The 23,091-nt window shown below is 38.3% G+C and overlaps 1 protein-coding gene across 3 annotated transcripts in view; it reads left to right on the top strand.

Annotated features, from left to right (window-relative positions):
• The window catches only part of CYFIP1 (cytoplasmic FMR1 interacting protein 1), a 76,583-nt gene that overhangs the window by 27,709 nt on the left and 25,783 nt on the right, over positions 1-23,091 (top strand). Inside the window, exons 12-23 of one of the 3 annotated variants that reach the window (XM_040584828.1) lie at positions 329-451; positions 2,824-2,949; positions 3,249-3,415; positions 4,707-4,854; positions 6,298-6,445; positions 8,098-8,254; positions 8,821-8,917; positions 9,270-9,346; positions 9,440-9,548; positions 10,096-10,215; positions 12,198-12,397; positions 19,463-19,550. In XM_040584828.1, the coding sequence (XP_040440762.1) occupies positions 329-451; positions 2,824-2,949; positions 3,249-3,415; positions 4,707-4,854; positions 6,298-6,445; positions 8,098-8,254; positions 8,821-8,917; positions 9,270-9,346; positions 9,440-9,548; positions 10,096-10,215; positions 12,198-12,397; positions 19,463-19,550 (1,560 nt within the window). Of the gene's footprint in view, positions 1-328; positions 452-2,823; positions 2,950-3,248; positions 3,416-4,706; positions 4,855-6,297; positions 6,446-6,749; positions 6,904-8,097; positions 8,255-8,820; positions 8,918-9,269; positions 9,347-9,439; positions 9,549-10,095; positions 10,216-12,197; positions 12,398-19,462; positions 19,551-23,091 lie in introns of those variants that run through there. The other 2 variants (XM_040584827.1, XM_040584830.1) reach the window with 2 other exon arrangements.

The following is a 23,091-nucleotide window of genomic DNA, read 5'->3' as shown; positions in this document are numbered from 1 at the left end:
CCCCCCCTAAAAAAACCCCCAAAAAACCCAAAAAACCCCCGCACATGTATACACACACATGTATACATATATAAAAATAGAGCGTATATAAATATATATATGACTTACGTCTTTAATTCATCTGCAACAATATGTCTTGACTAAAATCTGAAGTTTAGCTGTGTAAGTGTAGAAGAAAAGGCTGATATTAATGCAGGTGTTGGTCCATAATGCTGGTTTAATGCTTAAAAGAAATCTGTGTAGAAATTTGGCTATGGATGGTGGATACAGCACGTTTTGATGTGGGTTTGTGGTTTTCTTGTTTTGTTGTTGTTTAATAATGTGCTAGGTGGTGACTGGGTCTGGTCGACAGGAAGCTCAGAAAACAGATGCAGAATATCGGAAACTCTTTGATCTCTCTCTCCAAGGCCTGCAGCTTCTCTCCCAGTGGAGTGCACATGTTATGGAAGTGGTATGTTGTCTGGGAAATAAAACCAGATGAAAAAGAGGTGGCTTGGTGAGGTTGGACAGACTACTTCAACAGAATGAAAAATGCGTGTTGTGTTTTGATCCCTTAATTCCCCTCTTCCTTCTTCCTTCACTCCTTTTCTTCTCCTGCTCCAAACCACATTCGCAGAGGCAGGCACATGAAGTTCTCAGAGGTTAGGAGTAATGTTGCTGCTTTGAAGATCCAGTAGCTTGTACAATCTCATACAGTACGTTCAAATTGTTATATTTAATGGATAGGGGATCACCAGTAAGCCTTAACCAGATGATTTCATGTTGCTCTTGATACATACCTTTTGTAGACCAAGACTTCATTATTTTCCTCTAAACATTGTTTAAAATTGTATTCTGATAGAAATATCCATACCAATGTGCAGTCACACAGGATGTGATAGAACAGCTTCAACTGGCTATATTTAGACGTCATCACTTGGTAAATTGAAGCACGTAAGGTCTTAACCAAGGACACAAAAATGAATGGAAAGGCTCCCATTGGCTTTATATTAGGCTTTTAGTCAAAAGGAAGGTAAATGTGGGGAAAGGAAAATTTGAGAGGAGGTGAGGGAGGGGAAATAACCTGCAGAGTTGTTTCTCTATGTTTTAATAATCTATTTTAAAAACAGATGCTAGTTAGAAAAGTGACTGTGCTTTTTCTGATAAGAAACCGCACAAGACAGAAATTGAAGAGGAGGATGTAGGAGTCCTTTTTATTGCTGCAGACACTTAGATAAAAGCCACACGTCTCACCTGCACCAAAGCATGTTCTAGGAAACGTTGAAAGAGATGACATATTGTATGAGAGAAGCCAGACTTGCTTCTCCTCTGCCTCTGAGAGGGAACATCAAGCCATTTGTACTGCTTGAATCCAGTGCAGTCAGAATGGGCATAGCTAAAGACCCAGTTTTCTTTTTTTCTGTATTTTTAACTGCCTCTTTCAAAAGCCAGTAGATGAGTCATGCTTTTTCCTGTATTATCCTATTCGTATTTAAATCAACATTGTATTTTATGGTGAAAATTTTGTTCTCCTTTTCTCCCTCTTAAGAGAGGTTGCTATCATCTATTTCTGGCCTCTGCAACTCCCAGCCTTGCTGCCTTTATTTCTGTCATTGCAAACTGCTGCATTTAGGGTTTCTTCTTAGCGCTGGTTTTATCCTCCCAAGTTCCAGGACAAACTCTCTGAGGACCACAGTCCTTTGGTTTTTTTTCCTATCATCACTGCTTTTCTTTGTCTTTCTGATTTGTATGGATTCCCTTAAGTAATTCTCATGTAAATTCGTGTTTACCTTCTCCCTGTACTCCTGTTGAGAGTTTATTCTTACCTTAAGTATCCTACTTATTCACCTGTCTTCTGCAGTCACTCAGTATCCATAAACCTTGTTACATATGTCATGTTCAGATAAAAAAAATTCATCATGCATTTGATGTCCAACTTAACCCCGTTAACTGAATGCCCGCAAGATGCTCCATCTTTGTTTAATGATTTCCCACGTCCTCTTTGTTGCACTTAGGTTGCAGGGTGTGATGCTTCTCTTTGCCATAGGTAAATTGGTGCAAATACTAATCCGTTATAGTAGGCAAATTTGTATTGCTGTGTAATCTGTTCACTATTCACTGAAGTCAAACTGTGAGAAAACTTTATTCAAATGGGACTAGGATTTTTCACTGTATGTACCCTGATGGATATTAGATCAGCCTGACACGGGTCAGGAACATTTTTGTCTTTGCAGTGACTGAAAAGACAGTATTTAAGAGAAATACATGCTGTGCAGATGATGTCACAGATAATATAGCTATTTTCACACCTTTAAGCCTAGTAAACGTAACGCCCACCCACCCCCACCCCTAAACTGTATAGTTTTCCAGGTGTATTTTGAATTCTAAATGTGAATATTTGGCCAAGTTGGAGGCTCCTCTTTTTGTGTGCGAGTGTGATGGAATTTTTTTTTTTTTTTTAAATTAATGCTCTAAGGTCTTTCTGTTTCTTGTGCCTGAAGTGGAGAGGAAACTTTCACCTATGCTACCATTTGCTCAGTAAAAAATAGTCTGAAGCACGTTACCTGCTGAGTGTGAATTGCATTTTTTGAGCTAATACAGGATCACTAGCTTTCGAGAAAATTTGTTAGGCAAATTATTGTTTGGCATTTCCACTAGATAGTAGTTTCCGAATTTGTGCAGGTTTTGAGAATAGTGTCAGTAATAATTTTCAGATACTCTTGAAAACACTGGCTTGTTTCTTAAAGCCTGTTGTTTGTGTCCAGCTATATTTTGTGTTTCTCAGGCCTTTGTTGTTTTGTTTTTCCATCTTTTTTTCTCGCTATTCTGCTGTGTGAACTGCAGTATTCATGGAAGCTGGTACACCCAACGGACAAATACTCTAATAAAGATTGTCCTGACAATGCAGAAGAGTATGAAAGAGCAACAAGATACAATTATACTAGTGAGGAGAAGTTTGCTTTGGTTGAGGTAAGATAAATATTTTTTTACATGGATTTTCCGAAGATTTAATTCTATACAAAGGAGAATATTCTCTATAAGTATTTTCTATACTCATTGCAAAAAGACAAGCATGTCCTGTATCGACTCTGAAAGAGCATGTTTTTCTCCATTCAATATGTAGGAGGTGCACAGGTAAAATCTCCTTTATGTTTTGGAACTTGTTAATTCCCCTTTTCTCACTTTCTGTATTTAAAAAGGGGCTTTTGGAACAACTATACAAACAAAATAAGGAATATACACATTTATTTTTTTTTCTCCCCTTCCAGGTGATTGCCATGATCAAAGGTCTTCAGGTGCTGATGGGAAGGATGGAAAGTGTTTTCAATCATGCCATTCGCCATACCATTTATGCAGCTCTTCAGGATTTTGCCCAGGTCACACTTAGAGAGCCATTAAGACAAGCCATTAAAAAGAAGAAAAATGTCATTCAGAGGTAGCATACTTGCCTTCTTCCTCCTGTATTCTTTCCCCCAAATGTCGCTAAATTTGCTGCGGAATTGCACAGCTGTTAAGTTCTGCTCTTTAAGTCAGTACCCCCCTACTAGTCTGTATGGTATTCAAAGAGAGCTTTGTTGAATGTGCTTTGGAAGTTGAAGAAGTCTGAAGTCAAAAATGAATGGCTGCCAGCGTGGCTACAGTAAGAGCCCAGGCTGTCTTGAGCCACTTAAGACTATCGTAGGAAGTTCTGTGTTCCCTGTAGTTTATTTTTTTAAAAATTTTATTTTAAGGAAAGGTAAGTACTGCAATAATGAAAGCAGGACTAGTATTTTTATTGTGAAGAAAGGTGTTCTTGTCCACCTTCCTTATGATTCCAGTGTTTCTTCTCCTTTTGTCTCATGTTTACATCTGACCCCATAGTCTTTCCTTTGCCTTCTTAGCATCCTGCCTTCTTTCTTAGCTTCTGCTGCTTTTGGCTTATTAGCCTTACACTTCTTTTCCAAGGGCTTCATCTGCCCACAGATTGGTGACATTTCCTGACCTTATTGTTTAATGCCTAATTATTTGCTTTTAATCTTGACTTGTTTACTCTCACATTTCACTGCAAAGCTCTTAAGAGTTGAAAGTCTTTGGCTAATTTCTTTTTGCCCAGAGATTTTCATGAAACAGTGATACTTGCGTATTTTGGGAGGAGGCATTTGCTTCATCATTCAGCATGCCACAGGATAACGACTGACTGTGTTTCTGACGAGTATCTGAATGGAGTCCAGTTCAGTATTTGGAATTAGAGGATGAAACTGTTTGTATCAATTCCAGCTGAATTCTGGAGTCCTGCTGGAAACAGGAATTCTGCTGCTTCTTTTAATTTCAAGCCAGATTTGTGTCTCTTTAATTTGGTTAATCTGCTTTACTTGAAATGAATAATTTGCTTTTTTGTGGTTTAGAACAAAATGGCTTGATGCACTTGCTAAGGATCCCAGAGGTGAATTCTTGACAAGTGGCTTTTGTCTCTGATGAACCAGTTCCAAAGGTCAGCTTCCTTCTGACGGAGGAGGGCGGCTCTGGACTGTCCGTTATGATAAACAGCATGGAGTATTTCTTTCATAAATGTGGCATTCTTGAAGTTGTTGGCAAGATCATTTGCAGTTGCTCTGAGTTACCCTGAGCTTCTGAATGCTGTTGCAAAGTTTCTGTGCTTGTGGAAGAATGCTTTAAAAAAAAATAAAAATGTTCTCATCAATGCACTTGCCTGCGTACTGGTCTGAAGTGGTGTGAATTGTGTTCAGTGTCTTGCAGGCCATAAGAAAGACAGTCTGTGACTGGGAAGCGGGTCATGAGCCGTTCAATGACCCAGCTCTAAGGGGGGAGAAGGACCCCAAAAGTGGTTTTGACATCAAAGTCCCAAGGCGTGCAGTGGGACCCTCCAGCACTCAGGTATTTTCCTGTCTGGTGGTTGTGAAATCTGTCAACAATTACTGCATGAAATGTTTTCTCTCTGGCCTGAATGACTTAAAAATTGCTGGTTTGGGTGGTTTTTTTTTGTGTGTGTGGTTTTTTTAATGCTAAAAATCTTCTCTGATTAAATTTATGTTTACAAAATGACATATATTTAACCAAAATTTCTGTCTGGGTTGTTGTCACTCTCTACTCTGCATAATTTTTCCAAGTGTTCAATCTCTTTAATTTGACTTCCTGGGAAGAAATATTTTCTCATTGAGCTCATAATGTTTTTTAAATAATATTTTTGAGCTATTTGAATTATTTCTTGACCGACTCCCATCTCTGGTATGGCTGGTGGATTATTAGTAATTTTTCTTTTTGTTAAATCCCATCATTCAGTAGATGTCTATGTAGGTTTAAAATATATTTAAAATATAAATGATTGCCTGTAAAATTCGGAGAGTATGTGACTTCTGACAGGATCCCTCTTACTGTTCAGTAATGCATGATAAAACTACTCCCTAAAATCCATTTGATCTGCTGCTGCCGCTAAAACGAGGTATTTCAAATGGGTTTTCTATGCTAGTCATTGAAATCCCATACCTAAATGCTCATTCTTGTTACCTCCATATAATTCTCTTTTTTATTTTCTTTGTGGATTTGTTTGGAGAGTGTATGGTCTGGTATACATAGCTCATCTAAGAAAATGAGGTACTGAGCACTTTGGGTGAAAAATTGAAGGCAACTGTGGTTTGTAAAGACGGTGTTTCAATACCTGAAATCTGTGGGGATTAGAGCATGTATGGATAATGATCTTGGGTAATAAGAAGTTGCTTAAATTGTGGTGAGATGGGTTTAATGAAGATTTTGTTTTGGGAATTGTAAAAAATGTTTTGGTTTCTGATTTTCTGGGGGGAAAAAAATCGAAAAGTCACCACCAGTGTGCTCCTGTGCTTGGTATGTTTAAGGCCTTTGTTTCACTGGCTGCAACAGGCTGTTTAGAGTACATGGTTCTGTCTGCTTTTTCTGCTCTTGGGCTGGCACACTTGTCTGTCTCAGCTGACAGGAGGAAGGGAGGTCAAATATATGGATTTCAGATAAGTTTTTCTCAGTTTCATGCAGTTCCAAAATGGCTATGTATGGATTGGTAATACTTGGAAATCTTTGCAAAAATAATTTGAGAAGCTAATGGCTCTTCGAGCATCCTCTGAAATGAATGGAAACTTCTCCCTTTGCTTGAGGGAGTACCAGATTGTAGTGATTATTCTGAATGAAGAAACCTTTCTGTATGTCCTCCTCTGCATGCTTACTGTGCTGCTTTTCGTTTGTAACAAACTAACACATTTTCTCTGCTTCTGTTTCCCCTTCCTTATTTACCCGTGTGTTTTTATTAACGGATTCTCTCTCCCCTGCCTGCCCCTGTCTGTTGGTTTTTAGCTCTACATGGTTCGCACTATGACAGAGTCCTTAAACTCTGCTGAGCTGTTGAAGCAGCTCAAGTCTCTGGGATTGGAAAAGCTATTGCATGTGACACACAAGTTTCTGAGGCAGTCCTACATCTATCCGCCTCTTTTAAACTTTGGTGGTAAGACATTGCTTATTACTTTTACTTTTTGTGGTGACATGAACTGTTCCACTGCAAATGGTCTGCTGCTAAGTGTCAGTGGAGGTCCCCTTGGCATGGGTAGGCATTTGTGCTGGTGCGTAGGCTAGCGTTGTGTCTGTTCCTCTTGCCTGAAAGGCTTTTTACACACACAGTGCTGGTTTTCAATTTGAAGTGGAGCAGTCGCTTACTGATAGTAATTCTCAGTGTTGCTCGACTAATGTACCATGTGTATTTTCCTTTTTTCCCCCCCCTTCCACCGTAATTGTTTCCTTTAATGATACAGCTTTACATGGTGAGAACTATGTTAGAGTCCCTCATTGCTGACAAAAGTGGTTCCAAGAAAACCTTGAGAAGTAGCCTTGAGGGGCCCACCATATTGGACATAGAAAAATTCCATCGCGAGTCTTTCTTCTACACTCATTTGATAAATTTCAGTGGTAAGATATGTAGATGATCAGTGTCCAGCTTAGCATGTCCTAACACCTCTAACACGACCTGGAAAATGTTTCCGATTGCCTAAGTCAACTTATTTTTGGTTTATTTATCAAAAGCCTTTGTCTGTCCAAATTTTTTCTGAGACTTGACATTCAGTATCGAGGTGGGATTTTTATTTTGACCTGTTACACATTTGTTTATAATACATCAAATTTCATATTGTTACCTCCCTTTTCTATTTTTTTTTAATGTATGTATTATTTATATAAACAAGGGACAGATAAGCCTTATACACATTGAAATTATAAAAAGGAAGTAGTTTTTGTGTTTTGGGGTTTTGGGGATTTTTTTTGGTTTTGTTTTAAGTACAGAGGAAACAAATTCTCTGTTGTGGTAAATTTGATGTCATTTCACTGCTCTTACTATTCAGTTAATTGTAATCGGAAACATGCTGTCCTAAAGATTTCACCTACTGACATTGAATGTATCTAGTCTTTGTCATCACCATGCTGTGTTGTCTTTCATTTTTGTTTTGCTGCTGGACTCCTTTACCCTCAGAGGAGGAGGAGTCCGTTAATGTCAGTCATAATGCCACTGGGGAACAGCACTTCAAAAGGTCTTCAGAAGATCTTAGTGTAAAAAGTTCACTCCCGTTTTGGTTCTCAAGCCTTCTGCAAAAGAAAGCTTGTGATGAATGTTTTCTGGAGAGGAGGGAAGCACACCTCTGCACCCTTGGCAGCAGCCTCAGAAACTGTTTTAATCCCTCCTTCATGTGTGTGTCTGTCATTTCCTGACCATCTAATCAACAGGAACATACGGAGCGATTCAGTCCTCCAGAGGGAGAGATGGTACTGGTGGAACCGGTACAATTCTGTCTCCTTCACCTACTGCTTCCCAAGTTCAGTGTACAGGTTTCTCAGCCCCCAGCTGAGGAATCCCCCTTTACTCGTGTGCATAGTTTTTCTGTTTAACTGGTAGTCCGCTCCACTTCCATGTTTTTGTCTGTACAATGTGGAGTTCAAAACTCTTTGAAAAAGTCATGGGCTTTGTATTTTGGTTTACATATCTGGCCTATGTATAGCTGTAGTGACTCACGCCTGCTTTTTTTATTTCACATTGCATCATCAGAATCACAGTTGTATTGTTCCTGATGTATTTCTATAAGAAGCATAATTCTTCCTTATTTATTCTGAAAGAAACCCTGCAGCAATGCTGTGATCTGTCCCAACTGTGGTTCAGGGAATTCTTCTTAGAGCTGACCATGGGCAGAAGAATCCAGTTTCCCATTGAGATGTCCATGCCTTGGATTCTGACGGACCACATTTTGGAGACCAAAGAGGCGTCAATGATGGAGTAAGACCTACTGGTGCTCTTCCACTGAATGATAATTCTTAATGATTGCCATTCCTTATTATAATGTTACTGCTTTAATTGCTTTTAATAAGCAGTCACAGAGAAGGTATTCTAAACCTTTACAAAATTTTCCTCTTACATTTGCCAATTTCCAGATTCTCAAAATTTTCTTTTTGAGGTGAATAATTGAAATACAAAACCTTTTATAAAAGTATCATTGCACCAGCCAAATACGTTGTTCCCTAAGTTCTCTGTACTTACTCCTCAAAGCTGTCAAATAGCATTCATAGTGGTAAAAGCATTCCTTTTTGATGGAAAGCTACATCTAGAAAACAAGTTTCACACTGAAAACTTACCTATAGAGTTTGTTGAACTAACAAAAGACTTCCATAAAGGAGAAATTGTGATACTTTATATAAAAACTCAAATGAAAAAAAATAATCCTGTTTTCATGAACCCCGTGTAGATTACAATATTGACCGGCTTACAACACTTTGACTGCACCATCCTAAAGGATCATAATTTCTGTAAACATGTAACTTTTTTTTTTTTTTTTTTTCATTCAGGTATGTTCTGTATTCTTTGGACCTTTATAATGACAGTGCTCATTACGCACTTACTAAATTTAAGAAGCAGTTCCTCTATGATGAGATTGAGGCAGAGGTAAAGTAACCTTACCTACTAGAGAGAAATAGTCTGTACCTGAATGGGAAAATTATGCTAAAGGCGACTAAGACTTATTACAAGAGATTCGGAACAGTTGGAGATAATAAACAGAGGAGAAAGACCAAAAAGATGGGTAGCTGTTTGGGTGATATGTTGTGAGGAAACCTGTAAACCTGTGCAAAACGTCTCAGACTAATGCTGAAAAGTGAATGTCATCTTCTCTTGTACTGGGAAATTTGGATGCATTAACTTTCTTAGTTATGTTTGATGAACAGTGTGAAGTCTTGGATAAACTCCCCTCTTTTGCTTTTAAGTATCTCTAAATGCACAATTTTTTCTCTTCCCTAAGGTGAACCTATGTTTTGACCAATTTGTCTACAAGCTGGCAGACCAGATATTTGCATACTACAAGGCAATGGCTGGCAGGTACCTATTCCAGTAGTGAGAACTTTTATTCATGCATTTCTGCTCTGATTTGCTGCCTAATATACTTGAAGTGTTTTCTTCCTTTCTTAATAGCCTCCTTCTGGATAAACGATTACGTTCAGAATGCAAGAATCAGGGAGCAACCATTCAGCTGCTGCAGTCCAACCGTTACGAGACACTGCTGAAACAGAGACATGTCCAAGTGAGTTAACTCATGCTGTGTTGTGTTGGAGATATTTGGCAATTTTCCAACAGTGTGGCTTTGTGTAGGTATATAAAACTTTATGTTCTGTCATCTTAAGTGGCATAACTGACATTTGAGATCAGCTTTTTTGTCATACAAGGAGTAAATAAAAAAAAAAAACAACTTCATACAAATATCTGTGGCAGTTAAGCCAAACACAAGCCAAATAGGAATGTCAACTGTGGTAGTGTTGTCTTGCTAGTAATATCTTACCAGTTTTCAGTATGTTGTTGGCTTAATGTCATGGAAGCATCAAATGCTGATATAAATACTCAGATGTGAATGCAACATGTGATTTTACTTATTTTTGTGAGAATTGGGATGCAAATTGTAGTACCTCATTTGTTCATGAAATTATAAATTTTGTCCATCTGCTTTGTTTCTGTGTGTTTGGAACGCAAGTTCACCATGTGACAGTCTTAATCTGTGGAGTCTCATAGTCCTTGTACAGCTTGTCTCGTAATTTGACTTTCAGTTAAAAACTTCATAGCATTTTTTTCTTTAGCTTCTTGGTAGGTCAATAGACCTGAACCGACTGATCACTCAGCGAATTTCGGCAGCCATGTACAGGTCAATGGAACTGGCAATTGGTCGGTTTGAAAGTGAGGATTTGACTTCGATTGTGGTGAGTGATGTGTTGCAGTTTTGCCAGAACGCTAACACTGCAGTTGGGGTCTAGATGCTAGTTTTGTTTTGTTTTATTGTTTTAATGTAATTTAATTTTTGTTTCTTTTATTTGCATTGACAATGATAGACGTCTAGTCTTTCTTTTTTTTCTTTTTTTCCCTCCGTTATAAATCTGTATTTGTTTTTTAATGGTAGAAGCAAAAAATGTTTTCTCCAGCTTTGCTGGAAGTCCTGTAAGTATTCTCTCAGCAAACAGTTGTACAGTCACTCCTGAAAGAAGAGGCTGAATGACTAACAGACAAACCTGTTTTATCCTAAACCTTAGTTAAATATATATAATGGGAAATACTTTAAGCAGTCTTACTAGAAATAAATCGGAGAAACCTCTGATGTTTTGATTTAATTTTTCTGTAAGTGTGAAATCATACAGTGCTGTGGTTGAAGTCTGTCTGGTTTACTGCATCTAGATTGACACAACCTTCCTACCAGAAGCAGCTTAGTTTTGCAAAAGACGTTCTTTCTGTCACCTCCAGCTACATCATAGATTATACTGGCAAATCCTCTGTTGCCATTGTAGTATATAGTGTACTTCATTAATTCTGATGTGCTGTGATTTTTTTTCTTCCCATGCCTTAACCTGCATCTCTGTTCAAACCGTGCTTTGGCCTGACCTGACACAGTGCTCTGGAATATGCTGCCATACATGGGACTGTGCAAGTCCCAATCCTGTTGAGACTGAGAATCTTGCTCTTTCCTTGTCCAGAAAAGAAATAAACCTGCAGCAACCAGGTCACAGGTTCTTACTCTTTCTTGAGTTGGAAAGTAGCAGACCTAAGGTGCTCCTCCCCACCTCCCCCCACTCCCCCCCCCCCCCCAGCCCCTCCTTGTTTTCATTTTCTGCAAAATTATTTCTGCTGAAAACTGCTTGGTTTCCTCAGTGAGAAACAGATCTAATAGCTTAACTAATCAGTAGTTTCTGCAATTTTTCAAGACAAGTAAATTAAATGAAGGTGGTTAAAAGACTGAGCTAGTTTTTTCCCTCAGATTGGACTCAATACTGTAATAACAAGCATAGTGGTTGTTTTTCCTTAAATTAACTGTTACTCACAGGTTTGAAAATCCGTTGAAAACATGGAGCGTTTAAGTCTGACAGCATGGTATGGGAAGATGTCAAGGAGTTTGATGCACAGCTAAACAAAGCCACTGGACATTCCTTTACTAGGTCATTGCACAGCAATCTTTAAAAGCAGTGGCTTGGGCTTTTATTCAGTGGGAGGTTGTGTTCTTTGTGTTTGGTGTTTTCAGTGTCTGATATCAGAGATGGATTATTTTTTTAATATTTTTTTTTTTTTTTTATTTTAAAGAAAGTGCCAGAAACCATACCAGGAACTTCTTGTCAAGAGGAGAAACATTATGAATGGCAGTGCTCAGTGTAGGCTGCAGCACGTGTAGTCACATTTGTAAATGTCTGGTCTGGTCTTTCATTGCATCTTAGTAGATTCTTCACTGGAATAAACCATGAGAGGGATTTATGGCAAATGTGATGTTATCGCTACCAGTACTGCTACAGAAGTTAGTTCACCAGTTGCCCTACTGAGCAGAAATTACTTTGTGATAGCTTGCAAAGAAGGAAATGCAGAAGATGCTTCTTGTCCTGTATGACCCCTTTTAAATAATGTTGTGGCTTTAACTTTTGCTCAGTGGAAGAGGAGTTAGCACAGATCTGTGTTTGAGACCCATCTGCAGTATGGACCAATTTTAATGAATACCTTTAAAGTCTCAGAGGTTTTTGGTGGGAGATAGTTACAAAACAATCCCAAGACACTTCTTTCCAGCTTATCATTAGAGACTGGGGGAGGCTCAGTTGTTCATTTTGACTTCTTTCTAGTTTTCTATTTGCTCAAGGTTATTTATATACTTGTTGAGTTTATCCACTTTATTAAATGCACTACTTCCTTTCTTTCCTCTTGTTTTTTGTAGGAGCTGGATGGCTTGATAGAGATAAACAAGATGACTCACAAGCTTCTGAGTAGATACATGACCTTGGACAGCTTTGATGCCATGTTCAGAGAAGCCAATCACAATGTGTCAGCCCCTTACGGAAGAATAACTCTTCATGTCTTTTGGGAACTCAATTATGATTTCCTTCCAAACTACTGCTACAATGGATCCACTAACAGGTTAGCCTGGCAGCCTTTTGTTTGCAACAGTTCTACCACTCTCCTGCAGCTTCTTTCCCAGCAAATGCTGACAAGTCCATCTCCATTCATTTAGTGTGTTTTCCATTTCTAATACTTTACTTGAAATGAAGCAGCATGAATCATTTTACTGAATATTGTCAAATGTGTGAAAGCCTGTGATTTGCCTGCAACAGAAATCAAATGTAACCGCAGCATCCAAATTCTGACATTTTAATGGCTTAGCTATGATATACTGAAAAATATACTGTGTCCAAAAATATTGCAAAGTGTGTATCAGGAAGATACTTTGGTAAACAAGGTCCTCAACTATGAGGTAAAGGAAATAAAATTATATTCCTGATTCTGCATTAATGTGAAGAAAAGGATTGTTTACTCAAGAAGGGAAGAGTTCCATGTTCGCTGCAGCTACAGTTGCAGCCTCTAAGGAGACTGAGTAATGGAAATAGGAAGAGGAAGATAGGATCTAAAATTTGAGTAAGTGCTTGACACTTTGCATTTCTGGGCTTCTTGATTGTTCGCTGTTTTTAGGATTTGTGTTGCTTTTATAGCCTTTACTCAGGTTTTGGTTAAAGTACTCTGAAGTGACAGTAAAGTGATACTGAATATTGATCTGTAGGAAGCTGAAGCCTGTTCTCATCTTTCACTCACTGTCTGCTTGGAGAGCCTTCCCTGTCTGATACCTTTTGTGGTGATTATGTTGCATCTCAGATCCAGGGTTCTGGCCAGGGCAGAAAGGGAAATGCTTTTGTGGTGGTTAAGTTGTAGCCAATAAAATCCTGTTACATTTGTCTTTTTACATTTGAGAGTTCAATGTATTCCTGAGGAAGCTACTGTGCAGTTGATGTATCTGGAGGTCAATACTGGAATATTCAGTGCTATGTATTAAGAATCATATAAGCATAATATTAAAAGAAAATCTTGATGGAATGCTGATCCTTCACTTGTCAGCCTCAGTGGAAGGCATTTAATACCTCCTGTAACAATTCAGTCTGTTTTCATCCTGGCTATAAGGACTGACGTAGCGCAGACCACAATGTTTGGAAAGCGAGCAGGAACGCCAGAGGACACTAGCAGGATCCTGTGGGACTGTTGTTTGTTTAAAAAATGTATACACAAATTGAGTTAGGCTGATCCTCAGGGTTGTCGGGTAATTAATTCAGGATGATTAATTTAAGAGAGACGGTAAAGGGAGCTAGATCTAGGCAGTATGGGTACCATGTGTCCAATTTCATCAAAAATTACTTTGGTTTCGGTCAAAAACAGCATTGTGGAGAGAATTAATGTGTGTGTTGCCATGCTACACAGTGCCCATTGATATTTGTGCTGGGAGAGGGAGCAGAGAGTTTCTAGCCCTTTTGTAGTTCCTAAGCACATTCATTATGTCTATTACCGCCTTGCTGTTAGTATGAACTTTAAATTTATGAACTTTCTCTGCATTCAACTGAATAGGTTATTGTGTGCAAATACAGGAGCGTACAGTGAGGAGCTCTGTCAGAGCTGCTAGATTAATTCTTGACTCTTGATAGGTCATGTAATGTCTTGCATGAAAGCTACATGTAAACAAGGGAAGAAGAATAACAACTAAAGCATGGAAGAAAGAGAAATAAACATGATGAAAAGCAGAGGTTATTGGTGGGGGGGAGTTGGAGGTAGAGCTCCTGGGAAATATGTAATACCTGTGGCTTGCCTTTGATTAATTTGTCCACAGCCTAGGTGTAAGGCTTCTTCTTTTAAAGTTAGTGTTTTGGTCAGATTGTATCCAGACCTTTTTGAAGCTCTTTTCCCAAGAATGCTTGAATGTGATAATTTCAAACATTTGTCAGGGAGTTCAAGTGTTTAGAAACCCTGATGTTTGGTTCAAAGGCTAAGGCTATGCACACAGAAGTGTTGAAACACATTGCATGTTTAATTATTTCAGACTTAAGATTTTTTTTTTTATATATCTGATAATGTACTGAGATTAAACAGTGAGGCTGCTATTAAAAGATTTAGCAATTTAATAATTGCAGTTGCCGATTTTCTGAAATTTAGTCTCATTAATGCTGGCCAGCTGCACAGCTGTGTCCAGACTTGGACACAACAGTTTGTGGAGAAGAAATAGGGGAGATAAGTGAGGGGACCTCTGCAGATGGGCATTAGCAGTGAAATCCAAGGGTGTTTTTAATCCACCTGCTATCAATCATGAAAGAAAGAGAACAAATGTTTGGATAATGGCGTGAACATATGAACTGTAGGTGAGGTCAGGGCTCTCTCTAGTCCAGTGTCCTGATGCCAGCAGCAGCCGTGCAGAGGCCAGTTATGAGAACAGAGGAGGCTTGTGGTCATTTTTCTCCTAGGATATGTGCCAACATCTAGCAATGATCAGGTGTTTCTGTAAAAAAAAATGGTGCAAAGTTAGTGCATTTCTGGCCCTTTACAGGTTGTTTTTCTTCCCCCATTGCTTTGTCCAGTCCTTTTTTTAAAGCTGTGTGAGGTTTTGGCATTCATGTGTGCTATAATGAAGAGTCTGCAGTGAGACTGTGCTGTACAAAAAAAACCCCTCTCTTAGTTTGATCTCAAGCAGTTGCCTGCCAGTTCTTATACTGAAAATAACCATGAACAGCCATTTCCCACTTGTGTTTTCTGTGCTGCTTGGGATTTTTTTTTTTTTAAGAGCCCTCTCTTGTATTTGCCCTCAGTTACATGTTTTTCCAAGCTAAAGGACTTTCCACACCAGGAATCTTTGTCACACTTATGCTTACATCTGTGTTATTTTCATTCTGCTGTATCTTCATGGAGTTAAGAGGACTAGGGCTGTCCATAGGGTTCAGATGACACAAGGGCAACTTCCAGGTTTTTGTCCTTTGTTCCTTTTCCACTATTTGTAGTATTCCTTTTTTTGCCTCGTTTTCTTTACTAATTCTAAGCTGGGTCTTCTCCCATGATAGGTTGTTTTGTATTGAGGGCTAACAGAGGAGCGAGTGTGAGACAGCCTAGACATTTAGTTGGATTGAGGATTTTCTGTGCTTTCTTGACACAAATGACACGAGATTCTGGAGGCAGTAGCCAGACTTGTAGCTTCATCTCCTCTCAACAGACTATCCAAATCTGTATTCTCTGCTAAAAATTCATGTGTATAGCATTTTTCCAAATGCAGCATGACATGTTTCATCTGAGGATACAGATTTTTCAAAGAATGAACAAAACCTAAGCTTTTTATTTTTCAGTCTTCCTGCCTGTATGCCTCTCCCCTGTCCTTTTTTGAGCTCTCTGTCTCTCTCATATGCTTTTGAGACTAGTTTTCATAAGAGAACAGCTGTGTCTTCTTGTCTTACATGTACTGGCGTAGTCACTGTTCAGAAAAAATTTCAGCCCTTTCAGACACTGTTGGAGCAAACCTGAAAAGTAGCACTGGCAATGAAAACTGCCTAGTTTCGGCTACAAAGAGCCAAATAGTGCAGGGATATGAGCTTGTGCAAAGTAGGGGGGACTGTAGTCAAGTACCTTCCTCCACCTAAAAAAACAGCAGAAAACCCCAAAAAAGTCTTTCTGCCAAAAGGAAAAGTGATAGCAATGGAGTGGCAGATATCTGTTACTCATTCATGCTCTGTTTCCTCACCCTTCAGTTTGTAGCCTCCTGTTCTGTCTTGACATGCATGTTCAAGAGTGACAGGTTAGATATAGCATTCCGTAAGAGAGGAGGTGTAGGGCTACCCTTACATCTGGAAGAGAGAACAAACTAATTTGAGAAGACTGGAAGTTAATAAGTGTTCATACTGATTAGACAGGGAAGTGCAGAAGAACACTTTCTGTACGAGCTAGGAGGGAGGACTGTGATCTCTTATTACTTCTGAGATGAAGCTCAGAAAGTTCATGAATGAGATTGATTGTCTGATCTGGTACCTGCAGTAGCAAGGCAGCAGGCTCACTGACCAAAGTGGTCTCTTGTAGGTTTCTCCTTATTGTCTTAAATAGATATTGTGATTAGAATCACAGAATAATAGAATCATTTAGTTTGTAAAGTGGTTACTATGAACTCCATCCTGGTAGGTATTACAGAAACATCAATATAAAATTATTTGATCCCTAAAATACTTTGGGGCTTATGTTGTCCATCAGCAATCACTGTCACAAAGCTCTGGTAAGCCAGCAAGCTTTTCATCTGCTTAATGTAATTCGACTGCTTACAGCCTGCATTGATTAAAATGGATGTACTGCTGTAAGATCATCAACACTGATTAAAAACTAAAAGACCTGATTATCTTGGAGTGTGCCAAAACCTGCGTCCAGCAGTATCTGAGAGAAAGTAAAAATTTGCCTGGCCTTAGCATTGATATTCAAAGAGGTTCAGTTCTTCAAAGAGATGTTTCTGTTTCTTGGAGGAGGAGCAGGAAGAAGCCAACCAACAGGATGTCAGAGAGAAAGAACGAACACACACACACCACGCACCCCCACACCCCCAAACATACACAAAAAGTTTGAAGAATAGCAGATCATGCTGAACTGTAAAGGTTTCTGTATAGCCCTTAGTTTTGAGGGAAGAAATCTCTAATATTAATTTCAATGATATATTTGGATTAGTCACATACCACCTAGAATTATGCAGTCTCTTTAGCCTGTTGTATCCTCAGTCATAGCCATAGGCCCTCCTGCTTCCTTTGCTTAACCTCTGTCTTCCTCTTTTGGCAGCTTTCACCCAAGAAAGTGTAAAATTGGTGCTTGCTCTGAGTCTCTAAGAAAGCTTTGAGACTATTTTGCTGCTACTCTAGAACATTAGAGATGGAGAACCCCCCAAGAATGTAGAGGAACACCGGGGAACACACAAGAGTTACATGGGCTTGTACAGAGCTGGTGAAACTCGGGGACTGTGCATCAGAAGTTTTTCTCCAGTATTTAATTTCTGAGGCTGTGATTGCTTCTCAATACAAATAGAGGCTGACTGGTTTGCTTCTAGACACTAATGACATTGTAATTCAAATATATTCATAATACCTTTTTAAAAAGACTAAGAATTACATTTACAACTTCCAAAGTCAGGGGGCACACCCAGATTTAGATTCTGAAACACTCTTCCTTGTGAGGGTTTTAATTTAGTGGTAACAGATCATCTCTGGCCCAATGCATCTACACGCTGAAATCCAGTCTTATCTCAAATGACATGGTATCTCTTTCAATTTCTTTAATTTTAGAAATTGTCTTAGGGCTTGAAAATTGATGTCAGTTTAAAAAGGAATAGGATTTGGAGAGATGAAGAGAAAGAAGGGGTATAGAGTAATCTCTGGGACTGACATATGTTGCAGATTACTTTGAATTCTATCAAATGTTTACAACATCTCTGGTAAGTTCATTAATGAAGTATCTATGCGGAGAACAGATTCAAGTAATCTCAAGTTTCCAGTTGATATGTAAATGGGAGAGAATGGGGGAATCTTGTAAACTGAGGAAATGTAAATATAAGATTTAAATTGTATATATGTAGAGTATCAAAAATAATACACACAAATTATCTGTTTTTTTCCTCAAAAGCTCTAAATGCAAGCACTTTCTGGACTTCAAGTACAAGTACTTTTGGAAAGACAGAGCTAAAAATATATTTGAACAAGTGGCTGAAAATGTGGGCATACTTGTTTTTTAGTAGGTTAAAAAAATACAGAAAATCTTGTCCTGAAGTTATAGATTCTCATAAGAATGTTTCAGGTTACTCAGAAGTAAACACAGTGGAAGTAATTGTAAGCAACATTGTGCAATTTATACATGTTTGGTGAAATAATTTTTTATTAGCACAGCTGGTTTTACTTTCAGCTAGAAAATGGATGTATTAAACCCAGAAATTAGATATTCTTTCTAGGAAAATTTATTAATGAAGCATTTATTTTGTCTGCTGACTAAATTCAAACGTATTTTAAACAAAACCAGATCAATATAATTGTATCTTGCGATACTATAATGTACTGCAAAGTTCCTTTCCTCAAACCTTTTCCTAGAAGCATTTATTTCACTCGAATATCTCTCAGAACAGCCTGATCTGGTACAAAAAACATTTGACGTACACTTCTTATAGTTGTTTTTCCTCTTGTGTATGTCCAGCTTTGCACCATTTACCAATAAATCCTTTTTATCGAGTTAAAAAATAAAGTACCCATCCAACATGTAAACACACGTACCAATAATTTTGCTCGGTTTAGTAAAGTTAAGTGGAATCAGAATTATAGTAGATGTTGATTAATTTCCTTCTGTACTAAAACTGTAGTGCTGCAAAACGTGCGTTAACCACGTTAACCAGTTAACAGGCAACACCAGGGGAGTGGGTCGGTGCTGCCTGTTCACCAGGGGACTCATGGCTGCCAAGTTCTGCCCAAGCACTGTTCTTTGACTCTGGGGCCCTCAGTTTGGAGTGGGCTGTTTGATCCTATCATTGGCAGTACTCCATCTGTAGTTCTCTTGTCATCCTCTTAACAGCGGACAAAAGGTAAAGGTACATATGGTTTGCGTTGGTACATGCTCACGCTAAAGTAGGATCAAACTTTTGAAACATTACCTTTGCTATGAGTTTTGGGTTTTTTTATATGGCCTTCCTCCCTTTTTTAAAGGTATTAACCTAAAGTATTTCTCCTGCTGTGAGTTTCTTTGAGGGGAAGAGCTCCGAAACACTAAAGAGAAATGCCACGTTCTTCTTTGAAGGTGTAGTTTGGTCTCAGGAACTTAATTTTGGAAGGGAAGCGCAAGGAACTTCCCTACTGTCTCTGAGAGGTTATTGCTACTTTGTTAGCTGCTTCTCTTTTTGCTGGGCTGGGCTAGAGTAGAGGTGAGAAAAATAGTGGGACCCTTCGCATCACTGGAAGAACAGGGTCCCAGTAAGCGATGGAGGATTGCCTCATGATTTATGTCCAGGCTTTTGGGCAATGCAGGCGACATGCTTCCCCAGTTTCAATGTGGGCTGAAAGGCTACCAGTCTGGCTTTGGCTTTATGTGTAGAGAAAAGTGGTATTATACAGGGTAAGGTGCATTAGGCACAGACTTACTAACCTAAGTATAATTAATGAATTCTTTAATTTGTTTTTATAGATTTGTTCGGACTGTGCTACCGTTTTCTCAGGAGTTCCAGAGAGATAAGCAGCCTAATGCACAGCCACAGTATCTCTACGGATCGAAGGTGGGATTTAATTCTCTTTATGTTTATGGTTTGCTAATGTTTAAAGGTATCTTTTTTAATTATAGGAATTATGGAATATGAAAGTTATTAAAAATGGACTCAAATGCATTTTGTGAGTATTTTAAATTCAACTTACACCTATTTTTCAGACTGCTGTGAAGCTTGCCATATGTTTCAGCCAAAGTGCAAGTGATTAGTTGGGTGGTTAGTCGTATCTGACACAGCTCAAAATAAGTCCTTCTCTCAACCACCTGCATTGCGCAGTTGCTTATAGTGGCAGAGCAGACTCAAAGAAAAAATTAATTAGTCATCTGGTGAAGTGAGAACAAGAGCCCATCTTGGGTGCAGCTGCTCCCTTGTTACAGCAATAAAGACTGTGACGGCAGGAGAAAAGGGAACAGATAGGAAAAACTGCTTCAGATGTTGTCTACCTTAAAAGGAATATGAATTCTGACCATCCTAAACTATCAGATACGAAACTGCTTAATTATTATTTTTTTTTTTTAAAGTGTAACATTTCTTTAGCATTTTCAACCCAAGGACCTTAAAGTTGTGATGAACTTGGCCCTCTGGCCATCTCAACTCCTGTCTTAGCGTCATCTTTCTTATGTTGCAGATTACGAGTGCCTAGAAGGTTTATGCAAGTTTTCAGTAGAGCTGTACATGATACGCAGTCGTGTACTCTATGCCTTAAGGCAATGCCCAATGCTGAGGTTGGAAAAGAGCTTATGTGGGTGACAAGTTGAGAAAGTGCTTGGTGCAGGACAATAGTCATGGGCTTTCATGGAGCTACCCAAGTGAGGAATGTTGGCCTGTATTTAGAGGATGAGATGCTGTGCTCATGTGTGCAGTATTGTATGTTGGAGGGATAGATTTATTCTCCCTGATCCCTGCACATTTATTTAATTACACTTCAGAATTACTACCTGAGTCTTAATGACAGTTAAAGGCATAGCACATGAACATATATCTGCATCTTTAATATCCAGTGAAAAATACTGATCTGCTTCCAACAGCAGTAAAAACCAGCAGTGCTATCTTCAGCAAATCAGTTGAGAATATTTAACAAGATGTCACTCTTAATTTTGCGTTGTCTTTTTGCGTATCAGGGAGGAAAAATGAAAGTATGGAAAAGATCAATAAAAATACAAGGACCAAATTATAGGTTGTTGGCTAAAAAAAACTTTTACAATTATGTACTCAATTATCCTTGTAGATTATACAAGTGCACTGTGTCATTTTCATGTCTAGCTACTTTCATTATCTAGCTCCTCCTTAAACATGAGCATAATTAGTCCTTCTCTTACTATTATTTTCTGCACGTCATATCCTAGGTGCAATCTCTGTGTAGTGGTTTGCCCAGCCAGCTAGGTTTTGAGAACTGAAGAGATAGCTCAGGAGTTACAAATTTCAGTCCTAATATATCTGCTGCATTTGTAAAACTTTCATGCTTTTGAAATGTAAAGAAGGTGGAAAAAGGTTCATATGTCTTTAATGTGGAATGTAACAGCTGATTGTCTGGTACTATGAATATTTTTATATAATTGTACTTCCAACAGGAAAAGTAAATTATAGGAAAGTGGGATTTTCTTACATTAGAGTTATTGTGCTCCTTACTATTTTAGGAATTCACCAGATGCGGTCTAAAGAGCAACCCCTCCCCCAAATTTAGTAGAGATTGCTAACTTAATTTATCTAAATGATGCTACAGTGGGGTGGGTGACAGTGGATTAACTGGGGAACCCTTTTTTTTTATCAGTCAGGTTACATTATTAAAATGAGTTTAGTAATCTTTACTCTGAGAGCTATACATTTTCAGAAATCTGATTATTTTTCTATAGGAGCAGGAGCAATCAAGAGGATTCTTAAATGCATTTCTGGAGCAAGTTTCATAACTAGATATCATAACTAGATATGCAGATATTAGCAAATATGACTAGTTTTAAATTTTTAAAGGAGTATGGTTTTATTATTGAATCTAATGTATTTTGGAATTGAGGACATTTGAATAGAATTTCAGCAGGATATTTCTACTGTACATAGCAAGTAACAAACAGAAAGGAATTCTTGTATGATAGAGGCTACGCATTCTAGCATGTGATATAATTGCATTCTGTTATTCTGTGTACTATATAGCTAGGCTTGTCACAGAGCGTATCCCTGTTTGGGTCCTTTAATGGTTGTATCGTTGAATTGCCTCCTGGATAATAGTGAAGTATGGAGTAGCTATGTATTTTTTATTTCATTGTCTTTTTTGAGTTCCTGAACAACTGAAGATATTCAGGTGAGCACTTCACATTGATCATATAGCCAAAGAATATGACTTTTTATTTTGCTTATTGGACTTTGGTGGTGGTGGTTAGTTTTGAGCTTTTTGGTGGTTTTGGGAAGGTTGGGTTCTTTGTGGTTTGTTTTTGGTTTTTTGTTTGGTTTTTTTTTTTTCTTTAGCAATGCATGGTGTTTGTTTAGGTCAAGACAAGAGCATTGTGGTTTCTTGTGCATTTGTACACTCATACATACATGTATTGGACTGTAGTGGTGAAATACTTTCTGTGCAGAAGCTTTGCACAAGCAATGTGCTTGCTTAAGAGTAAGTAAAGAAATTTTTAGTTTTGATCTCAGAGTGTTCACATATTTCTAAATGGATCAAAGCATTTGATCTATATTTATGTGTATGGATGCTTAGCATATACAGGTGTGTCCACATTCTTTGTTGCGTCTAAAGTTTTCTTAGTGGTATCTTCATCCAATTAACAAAACAGAAGCCCACAGATACAACTTAGTTCTCCTGTCTGACATGGGAGCAGAGCTGTCAAGTGGGAAGAAGCCAACCTGCAAAAGTTCAGCAGCCTTTTAAGTGAGCTGCAGTATTTTAAAAACTCATTGAGCGTGGTCGTTGAGATCCCATTACTCAGGTGAAGTGTGTGGGCTTAATAAAATGAATGTTAGCAGACTGACATTTGGCAACATGGGCTGGATGCATAAAATACTTTATAGTGTATTTAGTATATAGTATACTATATACTAAAGAGTCTTTTCTGGGGATTTGATCCTAAATTTACATGTTGATGAAATACCTGGTTTTGTAGAGGTTGTGTAGAACAGAATTTTAAGAGCTTCCTTTCTGGCTTATACAACATTTTCCAGAGATTTTAATTCTTGTATGTCTTCCGCGTGTTTTAGATGCTAACTCATTTGTTTTGTGAAAAAGGACCCCTTTTGGAAAATACTTCTCTGTATGAATATAATGGTTTTTATCTATTGCTGGTGCCCAAATTGAAACCAATTTGCACTGTGTTGCATCTTGTTACAAGTTTAGTAATCTCTTAGAACGCTTGCCACTTACTAGATCACTGTTAAAACTGGACAGTGAACTACTAAAACACAGAATTGCCAGAATCAACCTGAACAAATATGTAATAAAACTTTCTGACCAAGAGTTGAAGAGTTGTGTAGCTCTGTAAGTGTGTGGTGACGCAAGTTCTTCAATGCTAGTGCAGAAGTCAGATGGCATTCCTTATGCGTTGCTCATTTGCAACAG

The sequence above is a fragment of the Falco naumanni genome, chromosome 2, assembly GCF_017639655.2.
Source record: "Falco naumanni isolate bFalNau1 chromosome 2, bFalNau1.pat, whole genome shotgun sequence".
Classification (NCBI taxonomy): Eukaryota; Metazoa; Chordata; class Aves; order Falconiformes; family Falconidae; genus Falco; species Falco naumanni.
Note: the sequence above shows the minus strand (reverse complement) of the source record. Positions and strands in the feature narration are given on the sequence as shown.